The 24169-nt window shown below is 39.4% G+C and overlaps 1 protein-coding gene across 3 annotated transcripts in view; it reads right to left on the reverse strand.

The window, feature by feature from the left end:
• Positions 1-12291: 12291 nt before the first annotated feature.
• The window catches only part of LMO7 (LIM domain 7), a 128117-nt gene continuing 116239 nt past the window's right edge, over positions 12292-24169 (reverse strand). For all 3 annotated transcript variants that reach the window (XM_061445259.1, XM_061445260.1, XM_061445261.1), the window contains 8 exons: positions 23873-23938; positions 23490-23555; positions 21573-21625; positions 19746-19965; positions 18450-18722; positions 16978-17086; positions 15412-15514; positions 12292-13029 (listed from right to left, as the gene is read on the reverse strand). In XM_061445259.1, coding sequence (XP_061301243.1) covers positions 13007-13029; positions 15412-15514; positions 16978-17086; positions 18450-18722; positions 19746-19965; positions 21573-21625; positions 23490-23555; positions 23873-23938 — 913 coding nt within the window. In that variant the 3' untranslated portion in view covers positions 12292-13006. The remainder of the gene's footprint in view (positions 13030-15411; positions 15515-16977; positions 17087-18449; positions 18723-19745; positions 19966-21572; positions 21626-23489; positions 23556-23872; positions 23939-24169) is intronic.

The following is a 24169-nucleotide window of genomic DNA, read 5'->3' on the forward strand; positions in this document are numbered from 1 at the left end:
GGTATTTGCCTTGTAAAGCTCCCTTTTTATCCTAACATGTCCCACATGTTAGCAAAACCCTAGCAGTCCTGCCTGAAAAGGGCTCTGTCCCACTCCAAAGAGTGACAATCCAGTCAGTCCTGAGAATGATCAAAGCACATAGGCCTGGGACCTACGAAACCAAACACCACTAGAAGGACCAACACACCGTCCTCATGCCAATCACTGTAGCCAAAATACCATGCTTCAGAAATCACCAAGGGAGTTCAGAAATTAATTCTGGTCCTAGCTATTCCCTGACCCCTTACCCCACAGAAAATCATATTAAGGCAAAATACATGTTCAAATCAACATTTCTTTCGTCCTCTCTGCAAGATGCAAACATATCAGACACAAAGGGATTTGGGCTGAAAGATTATTTTTTTCTCTGCTCAGGAACTGCTCTGTTTTCTGCCATACACACTCCTCCATATATCTTTGAAAGCCCATCTTGTCTCTACTGCCCTGTTTGGAAGACTAGCTCTAACCTCATTCTTCAAATGATCAGAAGCTAATTTCCAGTCTAAATTTATGACCAGTGTACAACTTTGAGCTCATGCCAGCATTTCCTGTTAACTTGAAAAGAACTTGTCTTTTTTTTACCTCCTTCCATCTCCTGAACACATTTATACATGAACCATCATGTTCTCTTTCAACCCTTTGTTAGGCCAAACAAATCTAGAAGCAATGGGACCACGCATGCAGCATTTTGAATGATTAAAAGAAACTAATGCAAGAGTCTGCCTTATATGGTATGTGCTTGTATTATAACAACCACTTAAGATCTATAACAGCTTGCATTTTGAATATAATTTAGAAGACTTAGTCTGCTTCTCTTCCGTTTATTATGGTTCTAAGTGTATGCAAAGGAAATAAAATTGATGATTATCTGAATTCAATCTAAAAACAAAACAAAACTCAATCTTAACAAATCAGATTGGTAACAAATAAAATAGAAACTGGTATGTTCACCTAATTGAATATTATACTGAGCTATGAAATCAGTTCATTAACTCCAATAAAGTTTCTCAGCATAAAAAGGCAATTAAGCATAGTGTCATTTTAAATAAAAATCTTTAAACTCATTCGCTAAATATATTTAAATGGCATTTATGGAAAAAACCATGACCTTTTCTTAAATGAGTCATGGAATCATTGAATACCAGATTGAAAGGGACCTCAAGGATCATCTGGTCCAACATTGCTTGGCAAAAGCGTGGTCTAGACAAGATGGCCCAACACCCTTCCAGCTGAATCTTAAAAGTAGCCAATATTGGGGAGTCCACCACTTCTCTGGGAAGATTTTGCCAATGGCTGATTGCTCTAATCGTAAAAATAATTTCCTGAAGTGTCCAACCTGAATCTCCCCAGGAGTAACTTGTACCCATTACCCCTCATCTTTTCCAGGTAGTTCCTTGTAAAAAGGGACTCCCCATCTTCTTGCAGCTACCCTTTAAATACTGGAACATGGTGATAAGGTTTTCCCTGAGCCTTCTTTCCTCAAGCATGAACCCAGTTCTCTCAGCCTTTCCTCATACAGCAGGCTTCCCAGTCCTTGGATCATCTCTTTGGACACTCTCTGGACATTCTCCAGCCTGTCTACATCTTTTTTGGTATAGTGAGGACCAAGACTGAATGCAGTGTTTTAGGTGCACCCTGACCAGCACTGAGTAGAGTGGGATAATGACTTCCTTATCCCTGCTGGTGATGCCCTTGTTGATGCAACCCAGCATCCTGTTGTCATTCTTTGCCCCAGCTGCACACTGTTCACTCATACTGAGCACGTTGTCCACCAAGTCTCTAGGCTCCTTTCCACAGAGCTTCTCCCCAGCCGGGTAAACCCCAGGCTCTGCTGCACTCTTGGAATATGATTTACCAGGAACAAGACACTACACTTGCTCTTGCTGAACTTCACAAGGTTCTTGTCAGCCCACTCTTCCAGCCTGCCCAGGTCATCCTGCAGAGTGGCTCTCCCCTCCAAAGCATCCACTCCCCTACTCAGTTTGGCATCATTGGCAAACTTGGTCAGGGTACACTTGATCTCATCATCCTGATCATTTATGAAGATATTAAACAGCGTTTGGCCCAATATTGATCCCTGGGGGACTCCACTTGTGACAGGTCTCCTGATTGAAAAGGAGCTATTCATCACCACTCACTCCACAGACAAATTGTCAAGGCCATAACGCATCAACTTCTCTAAGAGGAGGCTGTGGGAAACCGTATCAAAAGCTTTGGAGGAATCTGGGTAGACACTCCATATCAACTGAGTAGGTTACTTTACCACAGAGGGTGGTCAGGCCTTCATGCTTGATTTGCCCTGGTGAACCCATACTGGCTTTTACCAATCACATGTTTCATTTGACTTGTGATAGCCCCAAGGAGGATTCATTCTAACACTTTCCTGGGGACCAAAGAACAGCTGAAGCCAACTCAAAGCAGAACAAAGATTTCAGCTTTTTTAGTATCGTCTCCTTTTCTCTTCTCCACTTCCTGCATTTTAATTAAAAATTAATTAAAAGGCATATCTAACTCTTTAATCATGTACGGGTCTGCAAAGCCAGAGGCATTGCCTCAAATGGCACAAGGGAAGCAAAGTCAAGCCTACAAAGAGATTGGATATGAAACCTCAGAGAAAATAACCATCTAGACAGGAAAGTGTCAATTACAGATAGTATAAAGCCAACACTGTTTTCATGAAACATGAAATAACCGCTCAGTACTTTTCAGATAAAAATCTCCAAAATTCACCTCTTTCACTGCTGATCACTGCCAGTGGATGAACCACACCTGAGTCAGCCCCAGCTAAATTCTTCAGAGAAAGGCTTGTAGAAAAAGTATCTTTGATTGACACACAAAAGGAGGGGTTTATCACAGCCTAAAAAAAAACCCAATAAATCTAATCCATGATACCTTCTGTTGATGTAAATAGTTTCACATCCAGTTGCCCACCCTGTTATGCAAGCTGTATTTCCTCACACAGTCCTCCTCCCTAGATGAGTGAGGTTCTCACCATACTGGTTATAACCTCTTGGAAAGAGGAATTAAAATGCAACTGTCAGAAAAGGGCAAAATATTGTTTTGCATCATGTCATTACCCTTTATGTTCCAATTTTGTTCTTTAATGATCAAAGGCACAGCTCAAGGTATGATAAGGAAAATAGTTTTTAATGACTGCAGCCAGTGAAGTTGAAAGGTGCCTTCCTCTGTTCTGGGTCCAGCCTTTTCCTGCTGTGATCTTCCTTCATTCAAATTCCTGCAGTCAGCATATACCATCAAACTCATCACAGCCTCACCTAAACCAACACACTCATCACAGTACCACCTGAAAACAGAAGGCAACTCTTCATACAGCTTCATACGTATTTCTGCTTTTCCTGGGGATGGAATACAGGAAATGAATTATCTCCCCTGATAAACAGCTCATGTTTGTACTTCCTTTACTTTAAATTTATACTGTTCCTCCAATAACTGATTTAGGCAAAGGGTCAAAATGTACTGCTCCCTGGGAGTCCCTGGGAGCAGAGGTGGCTTCTGCTGAAAATGAGCAACTTCCATTGCATGGTGGCAGAGACATGTACAGCTGATGGAAATCAGGAAATTCCCTAAACATTTTACATTTAAAACAGGTAATTTATAAAACTTACAACTTGTCTTAATTACAAGGTCAATGGAAAAGAGTTCCCTTCAGAGTACTGACTGCAGAAAAGGAACCCAACCCCCAGCTGAATCTATAAAGTGCTGCTGAAGTAGGTCTGAAGGAAAGAAATAATAATTTAAGCATCAAGTCATGCATGGGCTAGCTGTCAAAGAGACATCACTCCTTCTGCCAGCAACACTACCGTCAGCAGATACTGAACCAACCTGACAGTGCAGTAGGAGAGTGAGGACAGTGCCACATTGCGCTCTCCAGCGTGACTGCAAGAACCTTGCTTGCTGCTTGGCAAGCAAAACATTGCAGTTAATTACTGACATTACAGGCAGAGGTTGATAGAGACTGAACATCATGTTTCCTCCTGTTTCATCTGTCAGGAATGCAACAATCTGACTTTAATGCTGGAATATGAGCACAGAGAAGATAAAACCAGCAGCCATGCTGTCAGAGTGCATCCAACCCTCTTGACCAGAACCACCAGTGAAGAAAACGCACAGAAAACACTGTTCTGCCCAGAAAAGTGACTACGTAAATTGATTAAATTCTACCCAATGCAAGCCACAGGGCAAATCCTGTACTGGCAGAAAGAAGAGAGTCCATAGTCCAATGCCAGTGAAAGCAGGATGGAAGAGCTTCCCAGCACGCGTCTGCTCGGTCTTGTATTTAAAAGCTGATAGATGAAAGCCATTTCTACCCATTATGGCTTCTAAGTGTTCAATCAGGTCTCAGGGATTTGAGGTTTAATATCTGGGCACAGGAAAGAAACAAACATGACTCCTCATCTGACTCAAGGCAGTAGAGAGGGACTTGTCTGGCAAGATATTTGAGACTTAAAACCTTCTACCACTGCTGGAAATTATATATTGCAGTTCAACCTCCCCATCCCCACAGTGAGTGCTCTCCACACAGAGAAACAGAGTGCCAAAGAGGAAAAAGTTCAGATCTCGGCCAAACTTAGATCTAAGATTGAGCAGAAACATTTATCATGCTTCTAAGCATTCTCTTCACAGGTTGGTTAGTTGAATACTGAAGCTCATTAGCAGCTGATGGGTGCTACAAATATGTCTAGAAAATTTTAAACTTAAGCCCTCGTGGAAAATAATGATCATGGATCCATGGCATAAACATCTCACAAGAAAAAGTAGAAAATACTGCCCACAGATGCCTTTTAAAAGTAGTGGGAGACCACAAACCCATAACTCAAGAGCCCAGGACCAGCAGATTATGGGAGATTTGTTTACAATTATAATTTAAGAAAAAATTCAACCTTGGCGTATCTTTTGGTGAAGCAATCACCTAGCAAAGGCTCCTCACACTTCATGAGCTGAAGAAATACCAACAGAAGTTAACTTTTTCTTGCACTGTTTTGCTCTGTTTTCTTGCTTTAAGGAGAAAAAAGATCATCTGGTCTATAAAAATTACCATTTAATTAGGCAGTTTGAATCACAGGCTTCAAGAACATCACAAGAGATTTATAATCCAACAAAACAGGTGAGCACTCGGCATCTTCACAAAATCACAGCATATTGATTCCATCACTCTTGAATCTTCATGTACTGTCTTAAGCTCCCAACTCCTCTCTCCCCAAGTGATACTCGTATGCCTATGTAAAACCTCTACGGCACCTATACCAAAACTTAAAGTAGAGATGAGAATAACAAGGTAGTTGTAATTTCATCTGCACCATGCGTATATCCCCAGCTGAGGCAAACCAGTGCAGTTCTGCTCACAACAACCGAGCCAGTTTTTCTAACACTCTCCAGCAGTGTAGCCTTTTGTATTTAGCTCAGGCAAGGTTATCACTTCCCAGCCTTACTAATGTGCCTTACTGATCCAAGTCACATTCCTGTTCTGCCTGGCCAGTAATGCAGTAAATCTCCAGTGGTGCAGGCTCTTGTTTCATGCAGGCCACTGAAGTTTACTGAACAGCAGAATGTACCCATGGGTTGAATGGGGAAATCTTTTTCCCAGGCTAGAGAACAGCAGTATTGTTGCAAACAGCAACATGTTCCATCATGGGAGGCAAGAGGCATGCAGACAACTCCCAGGCTCACTTTTGTTGAGTACTCTGCTTAAAACCAATCAGGCTCTGTGGGAATCAGAGAGCTGTAGTTGATCTACATCCATGAGAAAAGCATTATAAGTGCAACTGTTTCGCTGCCTCATCATGAAGCCTGATCAGAAGATAAATATATTTGCTGAACAGTATAACCGTTGTTGTCATCATGGAAAAATAACAGTGAAGCATGACTTACGAGAGAAAAAAAATAATACTTTGACTATGAAAATCAGTCAGTGTAAATATCTGCTTCTTGGGAGACTCACCCAGTAACATTTTTGCCCTTGTCTATTGATACTTTTATGCATGCACATGGTTCCAAGGTCATAGCCTTGAGACACTGCAGGAAATAATTCAAATCTTCTCTACTGCTAGGTGAAGGGATGCTGGTTTGACAAGCTTAATGAAATTAGCACCTTCAGTTAGTACTTTGTACACAATTAGTCTTATGAACCATTCGTGATCTGGCAAAGCGATTAGGATTAAAAGATTAAGTAAACAGTGTTCCTGAATACGCAGGTTTCTTGGCTTTGAGTCCAAGACATTGCAGAGAAACAGGATTTAAGAGAATATTAAGTGTGTATGATACCAAGAATACGCTATAACACTGCATATCTTCAAAGTGCTATAGGCCATAATTGAAGAAAGCATTAGTGTAATAAGGGTAAACAGACTGTGTAGCCTTTATATCCCCTCTTGTTTAGCATCTACCCATCTCTCCAACACCAAACTGGTGTTTATATGCTTATTTTTTGTTGTCCATTTAGGACTACATCACTAAAAGCAGCAGAAGAAACGAAAAAGATCAGGTGATGGCAAAATCAAGGTGGCAGGTATAACACAGAATGTTCTGGACAGCCTAAATACCTGTGTACATTAACAGAGATGACCTTCAGTCCAGAATTGCCTTTCTTCTATTGATGAGTTGACACAGTACTGATGGAAACACGAAATTGCAAGGTTTGCAGGTGTTAGACATGCCATGAACTATCATAGGCATCAGAAAACTCCAAGGAACACTGAATCCACCAGTCAAAAGCCAAACCTATTCAGTTACCTGACTACCAAAGGGCAAAGAAGCAGTTTGTCAACTTTTTTACTTGCTGAGGTCCAGAAGTACTTGTAAGGATTCAAATTGCTGATACAAATGCATGTTCATTTGAAACATGAATTTTGCATAAAACATGCTGACTGGCATAGCTTGTGACATGGAGCATGACACACATGCAAATAGAGCTAATGTTTCTCTGCAGGAGCCGTGTTTACATGGGCATCAAAAGACAGCAACTGTTACTTTTGCAGAAGCAGAGATTGATGAAAGACTGCAAGTCGGACACCTTCCCCCCCCCAATGAATACCTGTCAAACATAGCAGGAACTAATTGTACTTTGAAGCTGACACTTCATGCTGAGAAATAAAAATGGAATGCGCCTTTGTATCATTGTCAACTGAGACGTGTCAGTATGGGAATCTCTTACAGGTGCTTCCCCAGCACAGGAAAATTAGCAGAACCACACAGGAATTCAGGCCTGGTCACTCCCACAAAAGCAATTCAATGCCTCACTAATTATGACAGAAAATTTTATGCAGCAAAATTCCCTTGTGGACATAAGCTTTTATTTGAACCTATGCATTATGCAAATAAATTCTTATAGAGCTTCAGATTTTTTTTAATGCTCTTAAATATTATTTCCCCTTCATTCTAGATATGTTCCCAAGAGAGTCTCAGGGTCCTCCCAGTGGAGTAATCTTGCATTTTTTGATTGATATAAGAAATAAGCCTTATGTACAGGTATAAGAAAGAAAACTTAAAAGAAAACAGGGACTGCATCAAAGTCACATGTACAATGTAAGGGAGAAAAAAGAAAAAAATGAAGTTAATCAAGTTAAATGAATGAAAATAAAATTCTAATAAGCCAGAAAGCTCATTAAAATAGCTAAAAATAAAATTAACATTTTAAAGAGTGTTAATTAATCACTGGAAAAATTTATGTTGACAGGTGGTTGATTCTCCATCATTTGCATACTTCAGATCCGCACAGGGCTCCTTTCCAACACAGAACACTGTTGTTCACACCAAAGTTCCGTGCTCAATACAGGAATTATTGGGTGAGAGGTTCTGATCTTCGTAGGGATATGGGCAGGTCAAATGATTGCAGTAGCCTGATCTGACCCTGAAATCTCTGAATTTCCATCCTGGAAGGGCCATGTGCAATTGACACACCAATAAATAGCCCATCTGGTTGACTGTCTGGGGAAAAAGAAAATTCCCCTTCAGGGAATCAGAAACACTTGCTAGACCACAGGTACTTGTAAAAGGCCATTTAAGATGGCACACGCTGTGCTGACCACAAGCCTGTTCTTACTACATTGTGTTTATTGAACTGTCCAGCAGCCCTAGCTTTTTCTTTCTTTCTTCTATTACAGCTAATAAAGAGAATCTGTGTGTACACACACCCTTTCATGTACTTTTTTTGTTTTGTTAAGTGCTTTGATTCTTTGTACAATGTTGACTGTTAAGGCAAGCCCATAGAAGCTATTAATTCCCATCGCACGACACACGTCTTTTGAGTGTTCGCTGCTTAAAGCAGCTCTTTAATTGTCAAGTTTGTTTCCAGTAGGTTGAACCAATTAAAAGAATTCCTCAAGCTTTAATAAACTGATACCCCACTGCTCATCCTAGAATTTTCCTTTTGTGAGCAAGTGCTCTACATCATCCACCTGTGTTGTTTTGTGTTGGTGCCCCCAGCTCCCAGGAAGCATGAAGCTGAAATGAAAATGTTGAAGAGCTTCCAGCAGGAAGCTGCTCTGTCATGCAATTATGCCTGCTGCTAATAGCCTTCCATTACAGCCACAGCATAGGTTTTGCTAATCCATTATAAATGACTGGTTGGAATTTAAAACACTGCTGCAAGCGCACTAGTTTTCACAAGCTCAAGTTGTCACACTTTAAACCCTTTTATCCTCTGTAAAGCGACAAGGTGGTCCATGTTACAACAGCTGTTACCTAAGGGAAGTTTTGAACTTAATCACTTGGACCTTCCACAGGGTTCATCTGTGAGGTACTCTCCCGAAAATAATGAGACTGGCTCTGCCCATTTCTGGCATCAGCATGAGCTCCGAATTCAGACACTGGGCTCCAACATAAATCTTGACACTAACCAGCATTGCCTGCAGTGCTGCAGCTTGCCTGAAGAGAAGAGTGCATGGGTAATTGAGCTTGAAGTTTCTGATAAATCTTCTGTAAAAAGTTTCTTAAAGAAATCTTAACAGAATTAAGAGCATGTGCAATCCCTCGAGTTTCACTTCGAGATGCTCAATCCTTTCAATTTTTACCTCTTAGAGAAAACCCACAGTGAATTCATACTGGAAGAAAACATTTTCTATTTTTGAAGTGCCACTTTATTTATAAACACTGCCCATGTCACAGCCACTATCCATAGACCACTCAGTTCCAAAGTTATATACAAACATGTATTGGAAGCAATTAGCTGGCAGCCTACAAGCCTCAAGATAGGATAGATGAAGGATTTAGCTGAATCAAAGCTTTTTCAGATATTTTGGGAAGAATTCATTCAGCATTAAGATAATTAAACATAGGCGTATAAAAACACAAGTGCCTATGTGCAAGCGAGGGTCAGTAAAGCTTGGACAAATACCTCACCTGACAGCAGACACCTACTCACTGGCCCATGAAATCACATCTTTGTTCCACTGTCTGTAGGCAGTTGAGCTTGATTCTGTACTGGCTCATAAATCTCTGCTTCCCATTCAGAAGCTCTAAAGCCTCCCATGAGACATGTGCTGGCAGCTGCATGAGTATCTCCCACATTTGCACCACAACCCCCCATCTCCTGTCCAGATGCCCTGGACAGCTGACAACATCCCAAGTAGCACCAGACACACCATAATACAGGACAGAGCACAGCTCTAAATTCATTCAGGTTTTAATAGCAATGCAGAGGCCTAGCTCACTTGTAGACACCTGCATTTAAGGGTTTTAAGCTTAAAACAGAGTGCTCGAAGGTGATGAACTGAGAGAGGGTAATTGATTCTTCCTTGAACAGCATCTTAAAAAAGAAACCAACAAAATACAGCAAAACCCTCTACTAGAAATCATCCAGGTTATTTTTTCTGTATGGTAAATGTTCTCTTCATCTCTACTCCTGCTTAATACTGTTTTAAATAGCAGTTGATTAATAAAACAGCAAACAAAATCCAATGAGATTGCTCAGATTCAGTTAGACATCACGCCTCCACCACGCCAGATGGGGGGAAAGGCCCAAGATTAAGAGAAAGTTCTCTCTACAGCTCTCATTACTTTGTAACTTCAGTATAATTTAGCAAACGTGACCCTTTTTTGTATACAATCATGAAAAAGGCTTTTTATTGCACAAGCTGCACTTACACACTGCCATCTTGTGTTGCAAGCAGATTATCGGTTTTGCTGATAACAAATAGTTCAGCAACAATCAAAATACACATATATCACATTTGTAAAGTGGGTTTCTTTGCCTACTCCTATCCAGGGGATGGAGAGGAGGAAGGAGATTTTATTGCTCACATTTGCCAACTTGAATCAGCAAATGCGCGGTTTAAAGGAGCCTTGTTAAACCAGGCTTTTAACGTGAGGGAGAAACTCAGCTTCAGCTCTGCAAGAGTTTCAGTTTCGGCTCTTTGAGACCATTAAATGTGAAATTCTACTCACTGCTTGCTCACAGGCAAGCAATATGGTACAAGCTAATGAAATAATCTAGTTTTTCCAGAGGCATTTTATGGGAAAATGAAATTGGAGCCTGCATGGAAACACCTGACACCATTTAGGAAAAGCCAGCCTGGTTCAGAGCATGTCATTCCAGGCTGCAGGACTCCAGTCAGACAGCTCTAGCAGCATTGCAAAGTGCAGGTTGCCGAGTTTTCTTTTCTCCCTCCATTCTTCACCCTAAAGTGATTTCTGCACCCAAATGATTCCCAGGGACAGGGCAACATGACTGGGCTCAAAATGCAACAACATGGCCATTCCTGCGTTTTCCCTCAGCTTTGCTGCATAATACAACCGCAGGACAGGGGGAATCATGCATTGGCTAGGATAAATCCATTGATGCCTTGGAGGCTGAGAAACTTTAACGTGTGACAAACAAATTTTGTGTCTGTTTCAGGGCTGGTGATGGGGATTTGTGGGTACCCATAATTTATTTGGGGCAATCTTGTTCCACAAGCAGCAGAGAGGAAGCCAGCCTCCCAGAGAACTGTGTGAGCAGGTAGTGTGAATATCCCTCCATAGTCTGTATTTGAGGTCTTCATATCACAGAGTTCTCACCTGAGATGTACCATGTCATTACTTACCACAATACCGGAAACTTTTCAGGAGACGCTTTAAGTGAACTGAGGGTTGGACTAGATGAGCTTTGAACTGAATTCAGGGTTGAATTCGATGAGCTTTGATGGCCCCTCCTAACCCATACTATTCTATGATTCTATGAATACCAAAAGCCAAGGCCAAGTCACAAAACAGCAAGTGATCAAGTCACAGCCAGTGGCTGAAGAAGGAGCTTGTCAACTTTGGATTGATGAGGCATTTTAGACTTTTTTTTTTTTTAAACAAAAATGGGGTGTGGGGGGGAAGGTTTGGTACTTCGTAATTCAGCATTTATTAGCAGGGAGTTCCTTGGTGCAAAGCAGAACCCATATGTTCAGCGGAAAGATCAATAAATCAAAGCGAAACAGGATCCGCAGAGTTACAAGCACAAGTTACAGGAGGCCCACACAGGCGAAGTTTCCTCACTACATGAAGTAACAGCATGATCTTCCCTTGCTGCTCCCAGCTGTCACAATCACAACCTCTACCCACAGTCTGCTAGCGCTCCTATATGTCCCGAGATCTCCTGAGAGGAAAGAGCACTTTAAGGTCCTTTGGCACCCTCATCATGGCTCCTCTTGGTGCCATGTACCAGCTGAAACACAGAGTGCCACCACGCTCCCTACATCTCCTCCCCCTCCTACACTGTCCTATTCCTGTTTCATCCACAAAATTCTCCCACAAATTTCTCTCATCTACATCCCATGTTTTCTTTGCCGCTTCCAAGGAAGGGTATATAACTGGGCATGAAAGGATTTGGGGAAGCCACTGACCAAAGCAATTTGGGAGCCATTGCTGAAAAACACATAGCACATATTCCAGCTGCATTTGCAGAAGGAGCAGGCCCAACCCAAAATATTTTCAGCACCTCATTTCTAGACACAGCAGAAATCAACTTATAATCAACTCTTCCAAGAGTTGTGCTTCAGGGGTGAGCATACAGGACAAAGAATTTTCTCAACACTTGTATTAAATGCTAAAGGGAAAAAGCATGAGGAGCTTGACAGGAGAACTATAAACAGAGTTTGATGTCAACGGTATAGGAAAGAGAGGAAAGCACATGTTCTTGCACATATTTAGGTGGCCATTCTAATCCTCTCATAAAAAATATTGTCTTAAGATGAAATTCAAACAATTTTGTATTTCAGCAAATCACCTTAGACACATTTAGCTAAATAGAAAGAACAAAAAAAATCTCATAAATGCAACATCAGAAATTTTATTTACAAATATACTGTAATTCAACAACCATTCTCCACTCTGTTTGTGGATGGAAAAGTGATAGTTACATTTTTCAACTGGGAAAAGAGAACTCTTCCCTTTAAATGGATTCCACAGAATATTATGCCAACACCACTGAGCAAACAGATTATTCTTTGTGTTTAAGTTCCAAAAAAGCACGTAATTTTAGAAACCAGCATATGGAAAGCAAACACATTTGTGTCATTTAAATGCAGCTTCATATTAACCTAGAGAATTCACTTTCAGTATATGTCAAAAATAAAGACAGCAATTGCAAATATATATTTATATTAAGCTATTTCTCTAATGCTCATTTCAAGAGCTCAGAAACAAAATACCCTCTTCATATACCATTGGAAAGCCAACTAGTTGATTATAAGCCTCAAAAATATTTTGCAGTTATTAATGAAAATATATTTATTTTCTCTTGTGCTCTCAGTATTTGAAGCTGAAAAAGTGAAAGCGTTTTCCCAGATATTTCCTTACTGCAATTACTTCCTTATAAATAAAAATAGTTATATAGAGAATACAATGCATTGCTATGGAGACTAGACAAGCAAGTGCTACTCTTAGAAAACACACACATACACACAATGTATATATTTATAGATCTACATCAGCAGCAATCACCTCTTCTTTTATCTGCAACAGTGGTTTCATATCTTCATTTGCTTCACATGGAGGTTGGTTGTCCAGCTGTTTGAGAGAGACAGCAGAAATTGTAATTAAAGTCTCACTGCTGAAGAATCTTAATGACAAGAATTAAAATGTCCAGGTTAGAAACAGTCAGATAATGGTACTTCCAGTATCTACTGAAAACAGTAACACAAAGTAAGGTATACATTCCAAATCTAGCAATCCAAATTTAATGAACAATACAAATTTAAATTTAATCCAATTATAGCACTGCAAGTATTTCAGGCCAAGTAATATTCCACAGAACATGCACCTTACCAAGTTTTTAAGAATTATTTTTAGCATTAGCATAGATACAGGGTGACAGTTTTTCTAAATTAACCCTGCAAGAATTAAAATTTGCTACATAACTGTAACAATATTTTTAAAAGAACTTTTTTATCCTCTCTGCAGGTATTTGTGGGCATCTGCCAATAAACTGGTGTTTCGCTACAATGTTCCAAATTTAAACCACAAAATTAACATAAAAATGTGCAAAAATATCACACCATAAAATTACACTGTGAAAAATATCAATCCTAAAGTTTTTCAAAACTTTTAGCTAATATGTTCACATTCCAAACTAACAGATAATTAAGCTAGGCTGATTGTCAAATGCCAATTGCAAAGTAATCTGCATCACAGACCAGTGCTATGCTGCCAATATATTTTCATTGCAGTAATAACATAGCTGGTTTTTGTATTATTCAAATAGCTAATCACTAATTTAAATACTTTATTCTGTACCTACAGGTTCTCACAATTCCCGATTTGCTTATATCTCATATGACTATGTTTTCAGGTGCTCACTGGCCTGAGTAGATGCAGTCTGAAGGGAAGGGAATAGAACTGTTTCCTCACAGATCAGCTCTGCTTCTGAAACATACTGCTGTGATTTTATGGGCTGTAATGTCAAAGAGAAACTAAATAACAATTTATTAATGATAAAACTTTTGGTTACTGCCATCACCAAATTTCTGAATGTTGCTTTGGCAGAGAATAATAAAAAAAAGATACTTTTTTCTTTTTTGTTTTCCCCTCAGTACTTTTCCAACTCTTCCAGTACTTTGGCCCTCAAAGGAAAAGAAAAGGATAAAATAACATGAGCAGGCTCCAGACTGAGTCTCCCACACGTTTGGGTGCTTCAAATAGGAACATGGTCACTTTGGTGCAGTCTTGTCATCACCAAGGAGATAAATTCTCTGAACATTATCTCAGTGAGATATGACCCAGTGCTCTGGATCACTCCCAGATGGGAGTGATTCTCTTCCTCCTTTCCTTGAGCACAGTGGCATCCCTGCACCTAACATTAACCTATGTCAATGCAAAGTTAGTGTCAAGGAGAGGTGTGGAGTTTTCTGATTTTAGCTTGTGAACCACAGAATCACTTCTGTGACACAGGCAGCTTTTCCTCTTCCTGGAAACCAAAGAGCCTGAAAACAGCAACAGCATCAGATGCAGAGCTTCTCCGTTTTCTCAAGTTTAGCTTCTCAGCCAGCAGGTGCCCAAGTCCTGCTCAAGTGCTATAGCAGGAGTATCCTGTTCCCTTCACTGCCTTCTGGTCCACCATGAGAAAAATGTGCCGGGCTCATGAAGAAACACAGACATTATTTCTCAGGAAGTAATTCAGAAATGCTTTTCCTTTGCTGAATTTCATAATTCTAGAGAATTCTGTATTTGCTACATAAACAGTCATATAAAACTCCTGAGACTTGTCAAAATCAGGAGGTTGCCTACCATCATCTTTGACAGCAGAAATAAACCCTCAGCACCATTATTCAAAGCCTTCACATCATGCTCCAATAAATCAGAATTCTGCAAACCATAATAAAGGAAAAAATTTATACTGCACCTTTTAATTAAGATCTGTAAGTAAACCAATTCCTCCTGAACTTGAACCTAAATAAATAACCAATCACAGACCTATAATTCCAATAATAATAGCATCGTGAAAAGAAACCAGCATTTGTGCCACCTGCACAGGATAAACTAATAGCTTTCCAGGTATGCAACAGGACTCAGTTAAATACATATTCAGATTACTTTTTAAAAAATATACACAATTTTTCAAGAAGACTTATCAAGACAAGCCTGCTCCACAACTGACAACTCCCTGACACCACTTTATCAGATCTAGGAGGAAAGCAGGATGACTAGGCTGTCTGGGTGGAGCTGCTCAATAACAAGGTGGTAAAATCAGCTACCAACAACTTACAAGTTAGGAATGACTACCCTACAAAAGACAGAAACTGGCAATCAAACCTTGCTGAACCGTATTCAATTAACATACCTACTTAAAGCTAAACATGAAAGCTATTGAGCGGCTCGGCTGCGCGAATGCTTGGGGTTGTAACAGCACAGAGAACAGTTACGACCATGCACACTGCGGTTTGATTGCCTTACTTTTAAATCTGATATAGCAGTCATTGCAGAAGAGTTTGTCATTTCGGATCCTAACTTCAGCTCCAGAGCGGGATCCCCCGAGGTCACATCCACAGGCAACACACTACATGACAGATGAATAATTAGCAATTCCTTACAAAATATCAAGAAACAAAAATGCCGTTCAAAAGCAGCTTGGATTAAGCTCAAAGCAGCTTGAATCATAAACCCACAATCACTAGAAGCAAATGTATAACAATTAGTAGGTTAAAATGCAGCCAACCCTGAGAATATATTTTAAGGTGACAACTGGACAACAAATAGCAGAGATACACCAACTAAGCAAACAAACAACAGACAATTTTTTAGAGATTAGTGCATTAAATCTAATTTGAACTTGAGTTTCTCTGAAAACTAAAACTGGCTTGACACGAAAAAAGATTTTTTTCTCTAGATGGCAACAGCAATTTTGGCACAGAACACCTGGGTGTGCTACTTGCAGATTTCCATGTGGCATTCTCCATTGCTAGTGCCCTCAGCCCTTTGGCACTCAAAGCAGCAAATACTCAGGCATGCCCAATTTCCTGGGTTTGCATCTTGGAAACAAGTTCTTATTTAGAGGGAAGGGGCTGATTTCATTCTTCTTGAGTAAACAGATAAATAAGGGGCTTGGATAGATTTCATGGTAACATTCAACTGTTTAACTATGGTGGCTGAATATGTATTTGCTGTGAACACAAACCACCTCTGGAAGGAATGTAACCCAAAACATAACACACTCCTCACTGAATTTATGAAGCAACACACTCAGCTGACTAAAGAAGGACAGTTAGTTTATTGAAGTGTTCTGAACCAGACATAGAAGTCTCTTTCTTAAAGCCATGGAAAGAAGTAAGGGTCCCACAGCACCTCCAAATCAGGGACTAATTCCTCATCTGGTGCTAAGGCAAGGGAACTAGAAGTATTTTAACATCTTCTGCAGTCAGGCATTTATTCTTTCAGCGCTGTGTATATCCCAAGCTGACTAAAAATAATGTAACTCTCTCAGGGCCGCAGATTCTGATGAGTGTTGAGTAGCACTAAACACTGCTTCTGGTTTGGTGCCGAGTTTTTTCCTGCCAGGTTAATGCTGCCAACATGCCCTTGACCATGGGAACACCGTTTGCTAGGATTACCTTAGAAACAATGGGTCTCCTTAAATGATTCAATTGCCAGGGTTGGTGTAGGCTAAGAATTTATTTATTTATTTTCATTTATTAATAAGGACCTGGTTTCTCCAGGAGAACTGCTTCAGCCACTTCTGATTTTTTGCTGCCTATTCAAAAAAGAAAGACCGATCCCACTGTCAACACGCCCCTTTTACTTGTCAAAGTCCTACTTGTTAGCTCTGGCATTTAAGAAATACTTCTAGAGTTGAGTGCTAAATGCCTGTGGATAGGACTGCCTCATGGAAATATGCATGCACGATGCTGCCAAGAGTAGAAGGCAAAGCAAGTGATTAGTAGAGCCCCTGTGAGCGTAACACCGAGTAGCCATGCGCGCTCCTGATTAGATCCTGTTCTTCACGATGTGACTCCCAGCTCTCACCTTAAAGCAATGTAAATGATAACAAAGACCAAGAGACTCAATGATCATGGCTGCTCCTTTGCCCAGAACGTTATTACAGTATGAACAGATTTTCTTCCCACTGACTGACCTAAATATAGAATGAAAATCCTTAAAAACAGCTTGAAAAGTTTTAAAAGATAAAGAAAAGTTATCAAAAACTTTCTGAGATCAAAAATAAACACACACTGGTAAAAAAAAGTGGACTTAATGAAAATTAATATTATTTACAGCAGGCCTGAAAGCTAAGGAAAGCTGAAGTGTCATAATTTAGATTAAAATTACATAGGAATGAACAAAGAAATTCTGTCACATTCTTGGGAATATTCCCTGTATACAATACCTTCTTACAATACCTTCTACAAATAAACATAAGAAGCATATCCTTAAGTTTGGAAAGCAAGAACACAAGTTTTGTGCTCCTGCCTTATTTATTATTTGTGGGGAATTATCCTGAAGGCTACGTTTTTGCAAGCACCCCTGCCAAGTCCCACCATCTGCACCTTGTTAGATAACAGAAGGCTAGTCCCATACATATACTATTATGTTAACTCTTTGAACATAAGCCATACAGAGGTCAGATTCCAAAGATCTACTGAGAAATTACCAAATAGAAGTAAGAACAAGATAAGTAAACATGGTTAAGAAGGTAGTTTTCTTACAATTATAAAGCATGTAGGAGCCTAGCTTTAAAAAGACAAAAAAAAAAAGTCAATTTATCACAAACTGCCTGAGAATGTAAGAGCTAGTAAATCAGTGTTCTGACCGCTGTTACATGTAATACACATAATTGTGTGGGGATGAGTCTCCACAGTCTTATCTCAAGGTATTTTTAAAATGTTTCAAGTACATAAACCAACAGTTATTTACCCTACCACAATGGTGGGAATGGAATTGAATTCCATTTTTGTTTCAAAATATGTTGCAATTCTTGCTTTCTCCTCCTAGATTAAAAACAACATCCTACTCTCTAATTCTCTGGGGTCACGGGTTATGAGCATTCCTGAGTGCTCCTTGAGATGATATTGACCACATGCCAGAAAGGGAGGAGGAGAGACCAAGATGAGGGCCATAAAAAAACATGGGTTTCAGGAATCTTTTGTTAGAACAAACCTAAGAAAATAAAATGTCAGAAATGCCATCTGGAGTAGACAATCATTTTGGTAACCAACATACAGCTTGGAGGCTGCAGATTTATTATTCAATTCCTTTATTTTTTTTAACCAATGCCAAACAGTGATGACAAACCTGGGAAATTTTCTGAATGACTGGAGCAGGGAGGTAATACCAGCCCATATTTCACCATCCTGCCCGGCCAGAAAACTCAGGTAATTTTCAGACTTGTTAATCAATGTTATGGGCAAGATCACTGCTGTAGGTCATCATATACACCAAGTCTGCTCACTATTGCAGCCCAACATTTATACCTTCCCAGCAGAAGGGCACCCACTCACCTGCTGCGTGTTTGGGAACCTGGTTGGGAAGCAGAGAGAGGAGACTGAGCCTGGGGGGCTGCCTGGGACACAGAGGGGGCTCTCTGAGAGGTGGCCACTGGAGGTGCTTTGCTGGAAGAAGGAGTGCACATGTAGGCTCGGTTTGAAGTGGACACCGGGCGACCGAAATCTTGGTTAGAGGATAGAGATGAAGAGGAGACAGACTGGTTCAGCCATGAGTGGTGCCTCCATGAGCTTGTTCTTGAAGAATCAAGATTATCCAAAGATTCCCCTCTATAACAGAGGTACACATACAGATGTAAATGGCAGTACAGCTGGAGCAGAAGAGCTATATTCTGATTATTTTTTTTTTAATCATTATCCTAGCATTTTTAAGATTTTCTAGCATGAATATGCTTGTCTGATCACCAAGGAATATTGTTCACATACTGACTTAGAATGCTTGAGAAGCAAGTTACCCTTTGTGTACAGCCCTAGTCTCATGGGAAAAAAAACAGGAGAGGTGAAAGTGAGGTGGCACTTAACCACTTAATAAAAGCTAAACATGCTTCACTGCAGCCTTACCAGGGTGAACTGTATCAAAATCCGTTGTATAGCAACGGACCTCAGATAACAGGTTTGTTTTTGTTTTCTCCAAGGGATACCAGATCGAACATAACAATCCACCCAGGCTGGATAGCATCGTCTAGGTACAAGGTGTTGGCCCAATTGCCAAACACTCTACTGACTGATAACTGCTGTTTTCTAAGTGACAAATCCAACATTCATACATTACTTAAAGCAAGAAACAAACTCCAGACTGACATATTTGTATGTAAAATAAACCCAAACAACAACAACGAAAAAGAGGATACTCCTTAGCCATAATAATAATTTCCACAAGAAATTGTCATGCTGAAATTCTTAAGCACATCTGTCAATGACAAGGCATACTATTGATTTCCATTGCTGGTACAGCAACCAAGAAATAAGCAGCTGAGTTATTTAGAGGTCACATCTGCATTCCTTGCTTACAGAATCACAGATTCAACTCTGTTGGAAAAGGCCCTTAAAATTGTTAAGTACAACCATTACCCCAGGACTGCCAAGTCTACCACTAAACCATATCACTTGCAAAAACCCACATTTAATCCCAGCTGCAATACAGCTGCTTTCTTCTACCTGTGTTGCTGTGCAGTTTATTTTACAGCATTTCACACACCTGATTTTTTTCTGTGCTCTGTAATACAAGCTGAAGTTTAGAATAACCAAACAAAAATATTTTATAAGAGTCTTATTTTCTAATGCAACTCCTACCTCCTCATGCTACTGCTGTACAGACTAATGGGCTCCTTATGTATACTGGAACTGCGCTGCCTAATCCAGCTGCTGTCGGTGTGTAGAGATGTTTTCTTTCTCATTTCCTGGAGGATTTGTTGTCTCTCCAGCTCTGCTGCAGACAGGTTGTGCTCCTTCTGAGACTTCTTCTGTGACTCACCCATGTTCCAGGACCTCTCCGAATACTTGCTCTGTGTACCTGTGTGGACAGCAGGCACAAGTTGCAGCTAGACACCTTAAGGCACAAAAGCAGTTATCACACATTCAGTACTCTGGTTAGAACTCCAAAAGCAGTCAATCACCACACTCACAAGTTTCTCCATTTCCCTTTTACAGCTGGGTGACCAGTATGAAACATGGCAACACATCATTATTACTAAAATTCTTTTATTCATGTTGCATTAATGGGTCATTTACATAATGTTTAACTTAAATACAAGTAGGTATTTTCCTTCACTTCAAGTGTATATGCATATACATTTGTATGTACATATATATACACACACTCATTTTTAAAAATGCATGATCTCTTTCAGTGCCACAATTTGGACTTTTTCTCCAATATGAACTAAAGCATTTATAAAATATATAGTTGAATTGTGGGATGCTTTTTTTCCCTTTAAGAATTCATGTTCTTTTTTTCCTATAAGTTTTCAAGCATTCCTTCCTTATTCAAGGCACTATACACATTGCTTTATCTTGCCTTATATAAATATATATGTAAAGGGGTGGAGAGAAGGAAACCTTACAGAGAGTTTCTCGATTATTTGGATGCTGTGTTAACAAGTCAGTTGAAACAAGATTTATGGTAGAGATGACCTTTGAAATTTTGGAAGGGGAAACAAACAAGCCATCCTTCTCCAACATGCGTTGACGTGTTAGAAGGCAACAGTTTTTTCTTTATTTCCTAGATGCAGAAACTATTATTTACAGTAAGACTAATTAAGAAAATTACTCAGCAATGCATCATTCAATTGAAATCTCAATCCCTTTAAAAACTGCTCTATTTGTTCCTGTGTTTATTGCTACAGATTACCGTTATAAAATATTGTGGAAGTCTACTTGCTCCTTAGTTTTAATGACCAAGCTTTAATGTGTGAGAAAGCAATGCTGTCCATCTGCAACACATCGTCTAATACACTGTTTACTTTTCTATGATTACTTGTGACTACTGTATTAGACTGTATTTTAGACAAAGGACTAGCTTTCAGGCATTTTCTACTGCAATATATTTATAAATCAGGTTGGTTTGCTTTGCACATGTTCCTCTAAAAACATGTTAAGGTAACTGAAGTCAACTTAAGAAAGACAGCAAGGAACTGGAGTCCAAGAAACAAACCACTGTGACAGTATCGAGAGCTGACTGCAAGCTGTGCTACTCCTACGCTAACCAAAGTTAAAAGAGCAAACAGTTGTATCATATACATAAGCATCTTGGTATGCATAGCTTTTTTTATTGACAGAGTCACCATATCAAAACCACATACATCTGCAACAATATACCTACACGACTGGTTTAACCTCATATAAATATCAGTCACCTAAAATATAGGCATCCAAGATCTGTTTGTAATCACTGCTATGGTCTTCAAGGGAGCAGTTAATTATATTTGTCATTATATGTTGACTGTATGAATTTCCTCTTGCTGTTGAAAGTTCATCAAATTGTGCCATGGTATGAATTTGAATTACAAGGCAGCTGTCATAAAACACTTTGACAATTAATTTTCTTACCATTATTATGTGCAATACAGCTTTTGACAAAAAATGCATTTTAAAAAATAACAGAAATTGAGCAGTACTTACCATTTCTGACTGTGTCAAATTCATTCAGTTCTGAAGTTGACTTGGACTTATTCCTAAGGATATAGAAAACATTCATGCTTCTCTCTCAACTAGGAGACCTTATCATGGACAACGATCTTATTGCAGAGCACAGATATATAGCACCTTTTTCACGATCCCTCCCATCAGCAATTTATGCTGTACTTAGAACAAGAGGTAAAAATACCCAAACTAAGACCAACAGGATATTAAGGGGGAAAAATATGTTAATACTTAGATGCCTGTAGGCAACCACCAAAAGCATGTACTGAAAGTTACCAGTGTTTCAGGTAAAAGGGACTAGTCATTGTGGTAAAAAAAAAATAGGTCCTTCCTTGTGGAAAATTTCTGAAGACTACATTCAGGCAGTCAAAGATATGGTATCTTTCAAAGCAGTTTTATAATTGATTGAATGTCATAAAAAAAAAATTAAAGCACCGTTACTGGACTCTAAGCAAAACACCTTCTCAAACGCATGCAGATTGTTCTCAGGAAATCTATTATTCACTGACTACACCCAGCAGCATAATTTTTTAACGCGTTTTAGCCAGTAAATGTCATTCAATATACAGGAAGACAAATGTCAAAGAGCTGGTTTGCTGCCAGTACAGAGCAGGAGCTTCAGCAACACCTCTGTGCTGTATGATCAGCCTCAAGTAACACAGCCAGTTTTAAAATACCTCAGAAAGGATCAGAAATCCTTTCCTGGGTCACAACCCAAAGCTACTACATTCATGTGTTTACAGGTACAGCAGTGCCTGCACAACTGTGTTTGGAGGGGGTATTGTCCTTTGTCTACAGGTAAAGGACGTATAAACTGTGTCACATTTCTTGATCCCCTGAGTTGACTCTCTGCCCTATATTGCAGACCTATTTTATTATCTGTTTGAGAAAAAGCAACGATTTCACTGATGCTTGTAGCAAACATGAGCTCCAAAGAGCGGGTCAGTACACCACCCAAATGCCCACCTCACGCATACACCCAAAATGTAATATTTAGTGCAGGAACCTTCTGGATTTCCTGCACTAAATTTAGATCTAAATCTGGATTTAGATCTTCCTCTAGTAACAGATCTGTTGGTTGTACCCTTTAAGTTTTGGTGTTCCTCTTAATATAAAAAAATAATATGCTCAGTCAAGCTATAGGAACTGATGAAATACACAGCAGAGGTGACCTTTCAGAACTACTGTGGGATGCCCTCTAAGACAAAGGCTTGATATAAATGTTATGGATTTAGGTGACTTCAGCATTTTTTAGCCATAGCCCAGTGATTAAAAGGGACAAGAAAAAGCTGTCTATTCAAAGTGCCCACATCTGCAGTGGCTAATACGGTCTATTGAAATAAAAACAGAACAACCACCCCCTCAAACAATGATAAAATCCCAAACAAAAAAAAAATCCCAAGCAAAACAAAACAGAAAATAAGCTAAGATAATAGAATGTAACTTAACAAGAGGTATATCTACTATCTTCCTGATAAATATGCTGCTGCTGCCTCTCGCTTCCCTCCCTGTTTACTCTCTCTTAACTTGTGTAATCCTGATTGGGATGGCTGCACCTTAGTTTGTATAGCACATTACGACACAACCACCATATTATCTGAAATAGTTTTCCAGCCATATAAGTCTAGTACCACCCACATATTTACTTCCTTACAGTTCTGCTTCTCCCAGTAAAATCCTACTGACTAACTGTTGTTTACAGCACAACATATAATTTGCCAGAAGTTTGGCTGCTTATTTTCTCAGTAGGAAAGCATGTCATAAAAACTGCAAAACACAGCAGCAATATAAGGAACACACTTAGCTGCCATGGTTAAAGTTTACTGGAAGTTTCAAAGCTTTCTGACACAGAAACAGTGATATTACAGTTACATTGAGATACAATATCACACCTACCTGTCGGCAAAAGACTGTCCAGGTTGCTCCTCAATGGTTTTAGAAACTTCATAACGCTCATAATGCCTGTAGAAAGAAAAAGCATACATTACATTCATATAAAGACATGCATAGATATAAATATCTCTTATTAAAAACATTTGAAACAGATCTTTAAAGGAAAAAAGGAAAACAAAACTCTATGCATTTAAAGCTCTAGGGAGCTTCTATTTTGTCAGAAGCACAACAAAAGAAGGCAGGGGAAAAAAAAAAAAGTTGTCAGAAAAATTGCCTGAAACTACATTTTTGTAAGTGACAAGGAATCCAAACATGAGCGTGCCAAAAAGGTTAATGTTTATTGCTGAAGATACTTCAAGCTGCCTATTGATTCAATTTCTTATTACCTGTCAATGACAGGATGGCCAGCTCGATCCTCTATTGTTTTAGATACTTCATAGCGCTCGTAATGTCTAGAACCAAAATAGATAGAAGAAAATGTGTATTAAACAAAAACCATTTTCTAGAAATTGAGCAAATAGTAAGCATATGTAGAGAAAATTTGGATGTGTTAGTAACATGAAAATATAGGCAAAAAAAAAAAAAAGACTTTTACAGACCCTGTAAAAATGACTAGTATCAGTCTACAATGATTGTCTCACCTGTTTCAAAGCCAGGAGGTGAGCTTTGTCCAAACCCAGCAT

This window comes from Pezoporus flaviventris, unplaced genomic scaffold (assembly GCF_033815535.1).
Source record: "Pezoporus flaviventris isolate CSIRO_AGI_PZ_B2104156 unplaced genomic scaffold, CSIRO_AGI_Pfla_v1 ptg000003l, whole genome shotgun sequence".
Classification (NCBI taxonomy): domain Eukaryota; kingdom Metazoa; phylum Chordata; class Aves; order Psittaciformes; family Psittacidae; genus Pezoporus; species Pezoporus flaviventris.